This window comes from Natator depressus, chromosome 2, assembly GCF_965152275.1.
Source record: "Natator depressus isolate rNatDep1 chromosome 2, rNatDep2.hap1, whole genome shotgun sequence".
Lineage (NCBI taxonomy): Eukaryota > Metazoa > Chordata > Testudines > Cheloniidae > Natator > Natator depressus.
In genome coordinates this window covers 2607547-2623987 of record NC_134235.1, presented here as the reverse complement: position 1 = coordinate 2623987, position 16441 = coordinate 2607547, and the positions used below count along the sequence as shown (strand labels likewise).

The window sequence follows — 16441 nt, the reverse complement described above, 5'->3', positions numbered from 1 at the left end:
TGGGGGCGCGGTGTGGCTGCCCCCGGCTGCATGTGCTGATCTGGCTGCCCTGTCGCGGCCCACCTGGGACGGAGGTGAGGCCCTGTGAGCTAATCACTCAGTGGGTAAAAGCTGACTAGAGAACACCCTGAGCTGGGGCAGTCGGCAGGCCAGCTGCAGGGCTGATCGGCGTGTGAGGACGCTCCTGGAAAGGGGCAGCTCCAAGAACCTAGTTCCTTGTTCTCACAGGGCGGGGAGATGCTCCCAAAACTCAATCATCAGCTGCTGCTGCCTAGTTAAATAGCCAGTGCTGCTAACCTGGGCTTTCCCGACTGCTCTGCTCCCAGCCCTGCAGGGCCGCAGTGCCCACACGGTAACTCCTGCTCTTGTGTTCTAGGCACTTCTACAAACCAATGATCAAGAGGGGGGTCAGCAAGTGGACCGCCCAGACTGCAGTGTTCCTGGCATCGGCTTTCTTCCACGAGGTTGGCACCCTGGCTTGCTCCCTACGTGGGAGGGAGGGGACTCTTCGCGTCAGCTGTCGGTTTCAAGAGTTGCATAAAAGGAACACTCATGGCCTGACCGGGGGGGAGGGTAAAATTCAAACAGCAGCCTTCCCACCAGCCCGCCCTCAGCGGGACAACCAGCCACAGGGCGAGCCCTCGGTGCGACCGCACCTCAGTCTGCGTGCTGTCAGTGGGAGGAGAGGGAGGGCTGCAGACAAGGCAAACTCCGCTCAGCACTGTCCCCAGGGGGACTGCTTCCAGGGTCTCGTTCTGGGCAGCTGGTTCTAGGCTAGAGCAGTGCTCTAGCTTTGCCATCTCCCGGGCTGAGCTGAGTCCCCATCCTGGGGAAGGGAGGACACGGGGCAGGTGGACTGTGGGTAGCAGGCTCAACCATCCCTCCCCACCCCTAGCTGTGGGGGTGGATCCTGGAGGGTGAGCAGTAGCAGCTCCTCACCTTGTGGGGCTTGGGGCCATGCGTGGCGCTGATGCAGAATCTTCTCTCCTCCAGTACTTGGTGAGCGTGCCCCTGAAGATGTTCCGGCTGTGGGCATTCATGGGGATGATGGCTCAGGTAAGACCTGGGAGGTAGGGAGGTCACCTGCCTCCTTGGGTTTCTGATCCTTACGGGAATCTCCATTCTGGCATGCTGGAAAACAGCTCATGCTCAGGGGCCTTCTCCACTGCACCAAACCACATGGAACCATAGGGAGACACCTGCCTAGTGTAAATCTGTTGGCTCAAGGCAGTTGACTGTCATGTGTCTTCTGTAGCTGCCTCATTCAGTGGCTCCTTCCCAGTGCTCTGGCACCCACCACCACCTTTGGACCCATGGGCCATATAATGGGGCCTGTCTGTTTTATTTTAAAACCTCCCCTCACATGGTTTTTGTGCTCTGTTCTGCCCACTTACTCGGGTTGTGACAGCCTGTCTTGGAGTCTCGGAGTCCAAGCTCTGACTGCTCCTCCCCCCAGATCCCGCTGGCCTGGCTTGTGGGAAGGTTCCTCAGAGGTAACTATGGGAACGCAGCCGTATGGATCTCCTTGATCATCGGGCAGCCGATAGCCGTCCTGATGTACGTTCACGACTACTACGTGCTCAACTATGAAGGCAGCCAGTAATGCATGTGGACTCCCTGTTCCTCCCTCTCCTTCCGGTGGTTGGCAAGGAGCCGACCAGGGGTCAGAACCCCCCACTTCCTGCTGCTCTCCGGAAGCCTCTGGGACCGACTGTAACACCAGCACGTGTGCGGAGATGTCTAAGGAAGCTGCCTTGTCTTTTTATATGGGGGTGTAATCAATGGGGATGACTATTTTTGTGAATTGAATGTTGGATCAATGCAATATCCTCCAGTGAGAAGCACCAGAGAGGAGGAAGGGCCCTCCAGGTGCCACTGGCCCCTTCTCTTTTATCACTGGTGTTAACGCTCAGGATCAGATTGTTGAGAGGGCATTTCCCAGGCTCCTTTAACAGGGTGTTCAGGGCAGAGTTTAGGGCCTGGCCAAGGCAGCACCAACATCTTCTGAGGCCCTCTGGAGAGCTTGGCTAGCTGAGCCTTCAGAATGTGCTTCTGCGCTGACCGCCTCTAGACTGTTCCCTCAGTCTTGGCAGTAGGAGATGGGTACCTGCCGCCTCGTCCCTTGGAGCTGGCCAGCAGCAAGGGCTGGGCCTCCATGTAGGGTGTCGGCGCTTTAATGTGGTGGCTCCTTTGCTCTGACCAGTGCAGAGAGGCAGCCAGCCAGCTGGGAGCTGCCATGTTTAGGGCACTTTAAAAGGACTTTCACTGAAGTCTCAAATTTTGTTCCCATTCCGTCCCATGTCCAGACGCTCTGGCTGCCTCCTCTTTAAAAGGCAGCTCTCGCTGAAGGGTCTCTCCCGCACACTGATCCTGCAGTCCTCCTGGGAATCCTTCATGGTACCAGCCTCTCCCTTGGGCTAGCCCCTGGCTGCAGGACCAGCAGATGGCACTGGGCTCCTCAGGCATGCACCAGTACTTCCCGCTTCAGCTAAGGTGAACCAGGAGCTGCCTGCTCTTGTGTGAAGCTCCCTGTAGGGGAGTCATGACAGTTGCCTCTGGTTTCTGTACTGTGCACAGGTTCCACTTGGGCTCCTCTTGGAGGCCACCGTAGTCTGTCCTCAAGCACTCCAAGTGCTAGGTGAAGCCTCCCAGGTGGCTGCATGGCCCTCCATGGCTGTGCTGTTTGGGGATGTGGCTCTGAGATGGCAGATGCAATCTGGATTTGTGTTGAATGTCCCCTTCAGGGGGCCATGACCTGTCCATGCAGGGGCCATAGTACTGTGTGCGCTACCCCTGTCTCCAAAAAACTTGCTGCCCTAGCAACTTCTGACACTTCGTCTGTATCTGCCAAACCGTGAATAAAGCATCTTTTCCAAAACGGTCCCATGGCCTTTTTGCTGGGGGTGGGAGGAAGGGAGGCAGCTTAGCTCAAGTGACCAGGCCTGGTGCCTGCCATGGAGATGGGCTTTTCTCAGGGAAGGCCCCAGCTGCTTCCCTCCCCTGTAGTAGCAGCTGTCTCCTCCCCACGGAGCTGGGACAGTGCAGGCACATGGCCGCTCTCGCTAGTTCAGTCTGCCTCCATGTCACAACTAAGTGCGGATACAGTGGAGTCACTGATGGGCCATGGCAGGGTAGCAAGAGGGAACTGTTTGGTGCAGCTCTGCACCGAGGCCGCATTTTCATTCAGTGTAGTAAATACAAACGTAATTTAACCCCTGGATCTGATCAGCCAGAGCCCCCTGGTCCCCGCTCAAGTGGTGCGTTGCAGACACAGCTCGCATAATGTCTCTAGCCCCATCTGCCTGAAGGAAGGGAGAAGACCCAAAACCTTGCCAGATGCGGCCAGATCCCATGGCTAAGGCAGCCCCTTCATCCACAGGCCTCCGGCTTCTGCTGCTGCTATGGCTAAAGATCTCCACCAGCCCGGACTTCCTTCACGGCAACGACCAGCAGGAGAAACAGGGGTGCTGCATCTGGCTTCTGAGTAAATGCTTATCCTCCATGCCAGGTCACAGGCCCTGGCTCTCATGGGGGACTTAAATCACCCTGACATCCCTTGGGAGAGCAATACAGTGGTGCACAGACAATCCAGGTAGCTTTCGGAGAGTGTTGGGGACAACTTCCTGGTGCAAGTGCTGGAGGAACTATCTAGGGCCTGTTCTCCTCTTGACTTGCTGCTCACAAACGGGGAAGAATTGGTGGGGGAAGTAGAAGCAGGTGGCAACCTGGGCAGCAGTGACCATGAGATGGTCAAGTTCAGGATCCTCACAAAAGGAAGAAAGGAGAGCAGCAGAATACGGACCCTGGAGTTCAGAGAAGCAGACTTTGACTCCCTCGGGGAACTGATGGGCAGGATCCCTGGGGAGGCTAGTATGAGTAGTGTGCAGAAAGAACAGCAAATATGGCAGGCGACCAGCTTGGCTCAGTAGAGAAATCTTGTGTGAGTTTAGATACAAAAAGGAAGCTTACAAGAAGTGGAAACTTGGACAGATGGCTAAGGCCAGGTATAAAAACATTGCTCGAGCATGCAGGGATGAAATCAGGAAGGCCAAAGCACAGTTGAAGTTTCAGCTAGCAAGGGATGGGAAGAGTAACAAGAAGGGTTTCTACAGGTATGTTAGCAACAAGAGGAAGGTCAGGGAAAGTGTGGGCCCCTTACTGAATGAGGGAGGCAGCCTAGTGACAGGATGTGGAGAAAGCTAATGTACTCAGAGGCAAAAAAAAGCATTGTCTTCACAAACAAGGTCAGCTCCCAGACTGCTGCACTGGGCAGCACAGCATGGGGAGGAGGTGACCAGCCCTCTGTGGAGAAAGAACAGTTTGACTATTTAGAAAAGCTGGATGAGTACAAGTCCCTGGGGCCAGATGCAAAGAGGATGGAGCTTGGCTGTTCTCATGGTGGCAGATGACAGAACAAGGAGTAATGGTCTCAAGTTGCAGTGGGGGAGGTCTAGGTTGGATATCAGGAAACACTATTTCACTAGGAGGGTGGTGAAGCTCTGGAATGGCTTACCTAGGGCGGTGGTAGAATCTCCTTCCTTAGAAGTTTTTAAGGTCAGGCTTGATGAAGCCCTGGCTGGGATGATTTAGTTGGGGTGGGTCCTGCTTTGAGCAGGGGGTGGGACTAGATGACCTCCTGAGGTCTCTTCCTAATCTGCTATGATTCTATCTCTGGTGGCTTTTAATCTCCGCTGTGGAAAGGCAAGGCAGGGGTGCCCCATTGAAGGGGAATAATACCACCCCCTTACCACTTGGTCACAAGGGAAAGTAAGTGTCTGCCAAACTGCTAGCATGGAAGATGTGAAAGCCCCTCCAACCCCAGCTTCAAGGTCCACCAGGATCCATCTTGGCCCTGTAGTAACTGAATGGGGGTAGCAGTTTACTACTCGTATGCACCTTACTTAGTCATGGAGCTAGGGCCAAACTCTCCTCTAATTACCTAACAAATTGCTGATTTCATAGACGAACAATGCCATGAGTAGCTGCTGCCACTTGTACTCAAACCCTCTCCTGGAGGGTTAACCCTAACCCCTGCCCATGACTGGAGGGTGGGAGGTTGCACCCTGCATAAGGGGCACAAGGCTGGTGCAGATAAGGAGAGGGTGGTAGATGAGAACCTGGCCCTAGGCTACCTAGGCCAAGTAAGACAGTGAGGGGGTGAGCTGCCAGCAGAACCGGGCGGGGAGGGGGGCCCTTATCTGTGACTGACAAGCAGGTATCAGCAGAGCAATTAAGCTTTTCACTGCAAGAGCCTCCAGGCGATGCTGGGGGTGGGTGGGAGCAGAAGGGAAGAGCACAAGGAGCCCTGAGCATTTCAGGGCAGGGGCAGCTGTCCTGGGGCCAGGCTTGAGCAGTGGTTTTCAAACTTTATTTCTGGCAACCCAGTTGAAGAAAACTGTTGATGCCTGTGACCTAAGGGAGCTGGGGATGAGGGGTTTGGGGTGTGGGAGGGGCTCAGGGATGGGGTGTGGGAATGAGGGTGTGGGGGGGGGGAGGGGGAGGACTGGGGCAAGGGTTGGGGTGTGGGAGGGGGGCTCAGTTTGGAAGGACTCAGGGCTGGGGGTGCAGGTTCTGGGGTGGGGCTGCAGATGAGGGATTTGTGGTGCAGGAAGCGGCTCCAGGTTTAGGGGGGCTCAGGGCTGGGGCATGGGCTAACCTCAGTCAGCATCACAGTGGGGGTGCTAAGGCAGGTCCAGCAGCAAGTCCTGCTCCTCAGTGGAGGCAAGCTAGCAGCTCCCCTTGGCTCTCCCCTGCAGGCACCGGCCCCCATTGGGCAGCTCCCAGCTGGTGCTTGGGGCAGGGGCAAGGTGGAGCCCCATGGCCCCCATGCCTAGGAGCCGGACCTGCTGCTGGCCACTTCTGGGGCACAGCGCGGTGTCAGAACAGGTCGGGACTCACCTGCCTTACTTACCCGGGCAGCACCATGGATGGGACTTTTAACGGCCGGGTCGGCGGGGCTGACCAGTGTGACCCAGTGACCCGTACTGGGCCACGACCCGCAGCTTGAAAACCACGGCTCGAGGGAACTGGGGGTGCTGCTCTTCCAGAGCCAGCCCCTGCATAGCCCCTGGCCCTGCCCAGCGACCCAGCACATAGTGAGCCTTTGTTGTGTGCAACAGCCCGGCGTGCGCCAAGTGCGGGACTTGCTGGTGTAAGGCACAATAGCCCCACGCTGGCAGCAGGCATGGGGGGGTGGAATGAGGGGGGTCTCACCTTCCCTGGAGCCAAGGGGGCAGAACACTAGGGCCACAGCTGCACCAGCTAGAGGACGGGTGCTGACGCCCCCTGGGCCGGGGCACACAGACCAGCTGCTCTCAGGGGGCATTAGTGCCTTCGAAACCATTGTACACGTGCCTGAGGGACCCAGTCAGCACCTGCCAGCCCCTTCGTTACAGTGCAGCAAGAGTTCTCCACCGACCAGCTGCCTCCAAGGCCCCCATCCCTTGGGCGCGGCAGGAGCCACGAGTCATCTTTGGCACATGTTGGGCCGTGTCAGGAGAGGGGCTATGGGGAGACAGACAGCACAGGGGGCTGGGGGCGGGGGGGAGACAGGGGCTCAGTAGGGCTAGTGGGGGCGGACAGACTGGGGCAGGGGCTGAATGGGAGTGGAGGCGCAGGGCCACCGGGGGGAGGGAGGTGCAGGGGTGCAGAACTACATGGGGACAGAGGGGGACTGAGTGGAGGGACAGAGGGAGGGGGTACAGGGACACAAGGTTGGCTGCATGGGGGCAGGGAGGGGGTACAGAGCCACATGGCAATGGGAGAAGTGGGTGTCTGAGTGGGACATGTGGACAGGGGGTGCAAAGACACATGGGGATAGGGGCAGATGTGCCTGACTGAATGGGAGAGGCTAGGGGTCAGCCCAGGGCCTGCATGGGAGAAGCTCCCTAACAGTCCCTCCCTGCTGCCCCCCAAAAAACCCATTCCAGAGACTTTTCCCACCCTCACCCAACAACCCCCCAAGTTCTCACTCAGGCTCCTTCCCAGCAATTACTTCCCTCTTCCTCTGCCCCTCCATTACCCCGACTCCCCCCATCTTTGCACTGCTTCTGGGGGTGCGGGAGATACGGTTCTGTGTTTAAATGCATCGTTACTCAAGAGTTCTGTGTTAATACACCTAGTAAGGAATCTATTTGTCAAAAAACATTTCCTGAATCTTTGTTGTCGCCTGTATCGTTAACAGCCACGCTTGCTGAGAGGTATTTTGAAATGAATGACCAGCAATAACGGGACAGGTGTGGTTACAGGGTGTGTGTTTGACAAATAAAATATGCAGAATTTGAAAATAGCGTGTGCAGAATTTTTTATTTTTTGGCACAGAATTCCCCCGGGAGTAACTAATGGAGGGGGCAGCGGAGGCAGAAACCAACGACATACACCCAGCGGACTGGGCTGGGGCCCCCTCCTCTCTCCTCACACAGGCAGCACTAGGGGGAATTCCTGAAAGAACAACAGGAGTAAAAGAACCACAGGGCCATTAATACCACTCCAGAGGGGAGGACAGACCACAGCCTCGGCCCTGTGGGACGTTTCAAACCCCAGTGGTCCTGTCGGATTCTGACAAGTGGGCAGGTGCAAGCCGGAATAGGGGCTGCAACCCAGCCCACTCAAGATAGGCATGCGCCAGGGTCTCCCTCAGGCCAGAAAAGGGACAGGCGTCGGGGACGGGCGAACCGCGCCAGGTACATGCCCATGCTCGCAGCTCCATGAAGGAGCCGCCAACTAATATCCCTGGCGGGCCGTGGCATCAAGGTAGAATATAGGCCGGCCCACCTGGGTTCCTCACCCTCAACAGACCCCACCACTTAGTGTCAGGGCAGGACACGAGGATGAGGAAATGGAGAGTATGGAGCATGAGCGTGTACAGATGTGCCCTTGGCACGGTTCGGAAGCAAACTGGCTGCAGGTCACACAGCCGGCACGGGGTTTCAAATCCCTGTGGTAAGCAGGCTCCACCCTGTGTGGGACACCAGCGTTAAAGACTCTTTGCCCTGCCAGGGGGGCACACACAGGCCATGGGTCTAGCATTTACCCTTCCTACTGCTGACCATTCGGATAGCATCAGCTAATTCTTGCCCCTCTACCGCTGGGGCACCTGCTCTACTTCTGTCTTGGGGGTTCAGCAAAGAGCTACAGGGATGGTTCGAGGGCTGGAAAAGCTGCTTTAGAGAGACAACTGAGAAGCTGAATCCTATCGCAGAGAGGATTAAGAGGTGACTTGAGCATGGTCTATAGTGGGTAGAAGATTTCTTATAGCTGAGGGTTCTTTAATCTGGCAAAGTCAGAACAAGAACCCACGGGTAGAAAATGAAGTTAGACAACTTCAGACTAGGAATAAGGTGCAAAATTTCCGAAGGGAAAGTAAGTATCTATTGGAACAACTGACCTGAGGACACAGAGAATCCACCATTGCTTGGCGTTTCAATCGAGACTGGACATATCTAAAGAAAATGCTCTTCCTCCACAAACGCTGGGCCTTGAGGCAGGAATTACGGGGTGAAATTCTATAGCCTGTCTATGCAGATCAGACTAGATAACACAATGCACTCAAACCCTATTACTGCCCCTGAAGCTCCATAGGAGGACTTGAGACTATGCCTGCTTGTTTGGGAGGGCAACCCGGACCACCTGCCTCAGCTAAAAAAAATAGCAAAAAGTTGTCACCCTTCCCCTGAACAAATTAAGTCCAAGGCATCCACAGTCCTTCCTAGAAGTGCCAGGAAACTGTGGCAGCCATCGATTGGAGAAGACAGCAAGTGGCAACAGCCTCAGCAGGTCTCACTGCTCTGCACCGTCACCCCAAAAATCTTCCCTGGACAGAGGTCACAGGGGGAAGATCCCTCCCTGCCCTGGGAGGCATGAACGTAGTGGGCTCTGTGAGCCGACTAAGGTGTTCTTGGTGGATCTATCCGCGCTGAGGAGATTACAAAGTGCCCGGCTGCTGAGAGGGTTCCTGGACCAGAGGCTTTTTGCACCTCAGGCTCACTATCACTAGTGGCAGAGGTCACCTCTGAAAACTCTCAACGCTGAGACCTCCGCTGCTCACCAGTGTCTCCAGCCCCAAACTCTGGAACAGCTCGCAGGGGAAGGTTCCCTGAGAAGACACGGGGTTGAAGAAGGCTTCACTTTATAGCAACAGCTCCCCTCTAGGTGTTCAACCAATGAGTTTGCCGGAGCAGGTGTTTCAGATTCCAAAGCCAAAAAGCAGCAAGGCCCTATCAGTGCTGCAGCACAGCATTGGGACACCAGCTGGAAGCGACTGCTGCCTGGTCCCTGGACCGGTGCTTCCTCCTGGCCTTGGATTCTGAGGAGGGACACAGCCATCGGGACACAGCTGGCCAGGGCTCAGACTGCAAAACTGCTCTGCAGATGTTTGGGCTGGGGCTGGAGCCCGAGCTTTGGGACCCTGCAAGGGAAGAGGGACAAATGGGACGATGCCCAGTGCAAACACTACACGCTCAGCTCCCTTGGCACAGCCTAGAAAGCAGATAAATACTAAGCAATCGGTACGTTCCGATGGAGGTGAGTGAGCGAGGGGACACGCCAGGAGATTCCAGCTCACTGCCTATGACAACAGAGGGGAATGAAGGATAGTTGGGGGTCAGATGTCTAACAATGTGGGGGCAGGTGTGTGCCCAGTCCTCATGGGCCCTACCAGCTGGAAGGTTCCCAAGAGTGGGAGCCACACGGGCACAGGATCAGCCACAAGTTACAGGGCTGGATGCAGGAACCACCAGGGTGTTGCTCAGGCCTGTTCTATGCAGGAGGCCAGACTAGGTGATCAGAACAGTCCCTCTTCTGGCCTTAAAATCCGAGTTCTCCCAGAAGAAGCATGACTATGCTCAACCCTTCCTAGTGGTCACCGCCCAAGACACACTCCCTGCCCAGGATACATCAAGCCACACAGAGGCTTTTGCTCAAGTCCCTGGCCCCAGACCAAGCCACTGGCCATGCTGTCCTGTTAGGGACATAGAAAATAAATTTTATTATCCATTTTAAATTTCTACATTGCAGTTGCATCACTAACCATGATCCTCATGAGAAGAATGCAGCTAACTCTTTACCCCGACAGACAACAAGATCAGCCTTTGGCCATAGCCAGAGAGTTTGATATCGTTACCGCACAGAGGGAAAAAGGAACCTATGGTTTTGCTCTTTTTTCATACTCAACAGAAATACGAATAAAATTCCAGAGAGCCCCCCCGGTTCCTGCCCTCTGGAAAGCTGCGGCTCGCAAGTGGCAGAGCGGGTCAGCGCTTGGAGGAATAGGGCAGGAGCGTACGAGGCAAGCGCAGCCTTGGTAGGGCTCGAAGCCAGAGGCTGAGAACTGAGTTCAGGGCTGCACTCCAGCTGCAGCAGGAACTGGCGACCCCAGAGCGTTGGGAGAGGAGATGACGGGCGATGCGGCCAAGCTGCCAATGGGCTGGGATGCAGACATTGAGGTAAGACCTGTGCCAGGGAGAGGGCAGAGAGTCAGGCCAGCAGAGACAGCAAAGGAACAATGGCAGGGAGGGAACAGGCCAGAGGCTGCTCCTCATGGCCCTCCCTACCCCACTCTAGAGCGAAGGCAAGGTCCCCCAGAATGCCAATCCAGCTCCCTGGAGAGGCAGTCAGGTGGGTGGTGTAGGAAAGGCAGTCCTTCCCATCTTCCCTGACCGGAGTCACTCCTCCTCAGAGCCTTTCATTCGAGTACCACAGGGCTCCAGAACACAGGACCCTACCTGCCAACATACTGGAGGAGCTGACAGGTGTGTTACTGGCTGACAGTCCAGCTGAGGGGCCCATCCTGGCTGGATCTTTCGCTATGGGATCTGCAAGGGAAAGGGTGAATGAGACGAGCATCCACACTCAAAAGAGACTCCAAACCCATGGAGAGAGCTGGGTGCTTTCGGAGGGTCTCCCTCACTGTCCCGGATAACCTGGCCACGCAGCAGGCCAATGCGGGATGCTGGCAGGTGGCCACAGACAGGAGAGAAGCCACACCCAGGGTCAAAGGTGAAGCTACAACCAAGGTGGGGGAGGCAAGTGGGAAATCCGGGATGCTCCACTCCCGTAAGAGCAGCCCTTCCATGAGACGGGGACCACACACTCACTTTGTCAGGTGCCCCCAGGAACGCTGGATATCAGCAGCCACGAAAGAGAACAGGACAGACCCATTCCTATAGCAGCAGCGTGCCTGGGGCTTGAGACAGGAGGTGACTCACTCCCTGCCCTGGGGAGTTTATCTTTTCCATCGGACACTGACAACACAGCAGTGTCAGCAAAGGGGAGGGACTCCAGCTCTTGGGGCGCTGGTCTCTTCCCACAGGGAGCAGCATGTCTAAGGCAATTTGCTTCACCCGATACTGATGGATAATGGTTGTTTTACGGGTGCGGTGCCTGGGTAGAAACGGGCAACGCTCGAGCAGGGGGTGGGGAGAAAGGAGAGTGAAGATGGCTGAGCAGGAAGAGAGAAGGGCAGAGGACCAAGAACTGAACCATGGGGGCTGCCAGAGGGGCCAAGAGACGCTGCTGAGCAGTCGAGCAGGACCAGGGCGGAGTGGGCTGCTGAGCAGGTGGCACCAAGGAGGCTGCTGCCCGCACATGGGAAGGCGCTGGCCACGCTGTGGCCAGAGTGACACTTGCCCAGGAGACCGGGGAGGCCCCGGCAGTGCACAGCTCGAGGGCAGGGCAGGGACCGAGATCCGAGGGCTGGGAGAGGGAAGGGAGGCGGCCAGGACAGAACGGCGGGAGGAGAGAAGGCGGTGCTGGCATTTCTTCTACGCACAGAAGTACGGGTGCTCCATGGCCTCCCGGGCAGTGAGCCGCGTCTGGTGGTCGTAGCGCAGGAGCTTGTCCAGGAAGTCGAGTGCCTCTGTGCTCACGAGGTGCTGGTTCTCACTGTGCACGAAGCGCTCCCACCGCTTGCGGGAATGTCTGCAAGGGAGACAGGCAGCCTGGAACCCTGCTGCTGCACCCTAGCCCATGCCCCTGGAGCTCCCCCCCACTAACGCACGCCCCAGCCATCCCAGCAGGGCTGCAACGCACCCCAGGCTCTCTGCAGCCCCATACACAGGGCCCTACCAAATTCACAGTCATGAAAAACACGTCACGGACCGTGAAATCTGCTCTTGTGTGTGCTTTTACCCTATTCTATAAAGATTTCACGGGGGAGACCAGCGTTGGGGGTCCTGACCCAAAAGGGGGGCCCAAGGTTATTTTAGGGGGGGTTGGGGTATTGCCACCCTGCCTTCAGCGCGGGGGGGCTGGAGGGTGGCGGCTGCTGGCCGGGCACCCAGCTCTGAAGGCAGTGCCCCGCCAGCAGCCGCACCAGACCAGGCCACCCTCCCTTCTGCACCACTGCTGATGGCGGCTCTGCCTTCAGAGCTGGGCTCCCGGCCAGCAGCCGCCGCAGTGCAGAAGGGTAGCAGTACGGCAACCCCCCTCCTCCCGCCCCACAATAACCTTGCAACACCCCCCCCCCCCAACTCCTTTTTGGGTCAGGACCCCTACAATTACAACACCCTGGAATTTCAGATTTAAACAGCTGAAATCATAACATTTATGATTTTAAAAATTCTATGACCATGAAATTGACCAAAATGGACCGGGATTTTGTAGGGCCCGACCCATACGGCATGCACCCTCCCCAGCATGGTGACACCCCCGTGAACTGTGCAATACTCTGCTTTCCCTGCAGCTGAGACACCACCTTCAGTGCAGCACCCAGTCAGAAACCCTAACTCCCCGAGATGGAGGAACCAGCCAGCCTTACTGCTCTGCTTAATCCCAAAGAGCACACACTTGGTCATCAACCCCTGCTTCTGTTCTCCCTTCGGGTGGCTCTACACAGTCAGCCACCAGGGGGCAGGAAGGAGAGAGCGGCTACGTAAAGCCACTGTCCTGGAGGTGCAGGGATGTGGTTACCTCAGCCAAATCCCCAGCTTCACTTCTGCAGGGAGCTGAGGTCTCATCTGAGGGGCTAGAGAGAACCCAGAACTCGGGCCACACAGATCCCTTAACTCCCCTGAACACAGATGCTGCCCTGAGTCAGAATTTGGCCAGGGCACAAGGGCTACCCCATCATCTCTGTGTCCCGAGAGCTTTAGCGTCTCGGTTTTATTACTAAACGAGTTCTTCTGTGAACCCTGCTGCAACAGCCACCTGGAATCATGGGAATGGAGCTTCCAAGCTGCAGGGTATTAGATACACCGACTATAGCCTCTCCCGCCCCCCATGTATCTGACCTGCAGTCTCTCTGAGAGACGTCTCTAAGTCGCGTGGATAGGGAGATTCCCTGTATTTGTCCTAGACAATGTTTCAGCTTTGTCTAATGTAATGGAAGTTTACCAATGAAATCCAAACCCCAGGGCCTCACTTTTACGTCTCCCCAGAAAACAGCCAGCACCCCAGCACCACACTGGGGGATGGTACACACTCAGAGGGAAGAGTCCCCCCGCTGAGTCACCGTTACCCCTTCCTGCACCCCCCTATATTTGTGGGGGAAGCCAGCCTCAGTTTATCTTCTTGGATCTTGACACAGGGTGGGGACATCACCACTAAGGCTGCGAGTCTGTCACGGATTCAGTGACTTTCCAGGACTTCCGTGACTTCTGCAGCAGCCCATGCAACTGACTCCAGGGCTGCCCGGGCAGTCCCTGGGCCAGCTGCACTGACTGCTGCTGGGGCAATCTCAGGCCACCGTGCCACCCCCCACTCCTGAGCACCAGTGGCATGCCACCACCTGCTCCGGAGCACCAGCAGTGGTCCCAGGCCGTGCACCCCCTACCCCACCCCCACCATCGAGCACCAGCAGCGGCCCCGGGCTGCTCCCTGCCCCGGAACACCTCTCCCCAAGATTTAGTCAGGGGTATGTAGTACAAGTCACGGACAGGTCATGGGCCGTGAATTTTTGTAACTGCCCGTGACCTGTCCATGACTTTTACTAAAAATACCTGTGACTAAATCTTCACTTTAATCATCATCACTCCCTGCAGCAATAGCTAAAGGCCACAGATTAAGAGGCCAGAGTAAAGCTCGCCTCACCTCACCTGCTGGAGAAAAGGCCCCTGGGGTCAAGCGTGGCCAGTACAGTGAGACTGCGAGTTACCTGCACTGGGGCACAGCTGGGTCGGGACATCCTTAGGGAGATTCAGGGAGGTAAGGAGAGCAGGAGACAGGAACTCCAGCTACCATGGCACTGCAGCCAGCCCCCGCTGCCCTGGGCACCCACCTGCCTAGGATGTCATTGAAGCGGGGATCCAGCTCTATGTTGTACTTGTCAATGTAGTCGTACAGATCCTCCGTTCCCAGCACTTTCGCAATCCGCACAAGCTGTGGGAGGGGAGAGAAAGAAGAACCACTAAATTCAACGGCCCGTATGCAAATCCAACCCGCGCAGCCAGGGTCACCGGGCCACATCTGGGTGGTACATGATTTTGCATACCAAGCCCGGCATCTGCGACCCAGCGGCAGAGCACAGAGACAGAAAGCGAGGCCTATCTGCAGACCAGATCTCCCATCCCTGCAGGCTGGCCTTGCACCACTTGACTGCCTGACCCTGGGAACCTCCATGCTAAGCACTGCAGGGCCAACACAGAGACAATGCACACGGTGTGGGGGGCTCTGCCTTGGAAACAGAGCACGTCTGTAGGGATCACCCACCCTTCCCAACATTTCTCTGGGGGCTGCCCACTAACGGCAGATTTAAGGCACCCCAGTGAGGTGCAATACACCAGGCTTCTGCTTTCAGAGGTTAAGAGGGTGGGTTACAAGGCCTTAGGTCAGCATTCAACAGAGACGGACCATTAGCATCACTAACGCCAGCACATCCGTGTTTACTGCTGCTCCCCCTAACTCAGAAGGAGAGGGGAGCCCAGCGTAGGCTTCCTGAGGGCCCACGAAGGAACCTGGACCTGTGGGGTATCTGCAGAGAGCAGTGAAGGGTCTCTGCTCAGCTGCTGCTGACAGCAGAGGTGACCGGCCAGCTGGGACAAGTGACGGGATGCAAAGGACGGGGTGCAGGGGAGGTCCCAGGGCCTGGCTGACAGCAGGGTTTGAAAGGGCACTATGATTTCAGCTATGTCTACACTACAGAGCTGATGCCAGAACAGCCCCCTAGCATGGACACCGACAGGAAGAGACTTCCAGCCAGTGCAGGAACACCACCCCCCGGAGCAGCACTAGCTCAGCCGACAGCCGCTCTCATCTGTCGCCAGAGCTGCCATTGTCGGCACAGCTGGTGGGTTGCCAGCACAGCTCTGGCGCTAGGGCAGTGGTTATTTCACACCCACCAACACAGCCGTGCCAGGATACGTGTACACCAAGGCCAGGACTACGCCACACACTTACCTTGGGGTAACTACATCACTCAGGGGTGTGAAAAATCCACCCCCCTGAGCAACGCGGTTACACTGACCTAGCCCCCGTGTACACAGCGCTGTGGGCGGCAGAGCGTCTCCCATCAACACAGCTACCGCGGTGGAGTTCAGCTGATGGAGAGCTGCCTCCCGTCGGCTTAGAGCATCTTCGCCAGACACGCTACCGCGGGCAGCTCCACCGGTGCAAGTCTGTAGCTTAGACCTGACACTGGGGCTTGTCAGCCAAGACTGTACGGCCCTTCGCCCAACTGGACGGCGCCTCTCTGTCTGTTCAGCTGGAGCCATAACTTCTGAATGCCTTCTCCAGTCCACGTCAGGGAACGCTCTCGGCGTCAACGGGCACAGCTCTAGCCGTGTGGGGGAAGATGGGGGGGAACACAGAGCCTCTGCCCCCTGTTTAACAGAGCCACAGCCTTGAGCACCTTGGCAGTTGTCTATCGCTCAAAGAACCAGGTGATGGCTGCCATTAACACCCCCACCTCAGCCTCGCCCATCCTTCCGACAAAGTCGTTCAGTGTGTCAACACGTTCGTCTCCCAAGAGAAACAACAGTGGTGGGAGAAGTGGGGTCCCACACAGCCCTGGGCATGCTGGAGGGGAGGGGCTGGGCTGTAGGGAGTCGCTGAAATACACGGGGTATGGGAGGGTGGTACACAGGGAGCTTATGGGGGGATGGAGGGATTCAACAAGCCGCTGCTACGTGCGATGAGCTCAGCCCACCGAAGCAACAAAGGATGTAACCAGGGCTTAATTTGTGCCAGGGCTTGCCAGGGCTGAGCCCTGGCACCTCCGAGCCCCGGCACCACTGGGCTTGTGGCTTCATGTATGAAAATAAAACAATTGCTTGAGCCCTGGCCCCCCCTTCATTACAAACAAAGCACTGGGTGCATCCCCTAGTTATCCTCGGGTGACTCGCACATATGAGGCTGCACGCACTGGTTGGATACTGTCGGGCTGCTTGGGCAGGTGGTTATTGCCCTGGTTCTCTGGAGGGCCGGTCTGCTGTCCTCGGATTGCTCCGGAGAACTGGTGGCTGGTCTGTATGGCAGCGGGTCTGCTCTAGGGTTGCTTGCAAGTGCAGGG

The 16441-nt window shown here is 56.8% G+C and overlaps 2 protein-coding genes across 3 annotated transcripts in view; one reads left to right on the top strand and one right to left on the bottom strand.

The window, feature by feature from the left end:
- Positions 1-4479, top strand: part of DGAT1 (diacylglycerol O-acyltransferase 1) — a 29340-nt gene extending 24861 nt beyond the window's left edge. The window contains 3 exon segments of the mRNA XM_074943668.1: positions 377-464; positions 994-1056; positions 1457-4479. Of these exon segments, the coding sequence (XP_074799769.1) occupies positions 377-464; positions 994-1056; positions 1457-1603 (298 nt within the window). The 3' untranslated portion in view covers positions 1604-4479.
- A 3774-nt stretch (positions 4480-8253) lies between these two features.
- Positions 8254-16441, bottom strand: part of LOC141982008 (casein kinase II subunit alpha-like) — a 56788-nt gene continuing 48600 nt past the window's right edge. For both annotated transcript variants that reach the window (XM_074943666.1, XM_074943667.1), the window contains 4 exons: positions 14213-14313; positions 11768-11916; positions 10722-10811; positions 8254-10449 (listed from right to left, as the gene is read on the bottom strand). In XM_074943666.1, the coding sequence (XP_074799767.1) occupies positions 10334-10449; positions 10722-10811; positions 11768-11916; positions 14213-14313 (456 nt within the window). In that variant the 3' untranslated portion in view covers positions 8254-10333. The remainder of the gene's footprint in view (positions 10450-10721; positions 10812-11767; positions 11917-14212; positions 14314-16441) is intronic.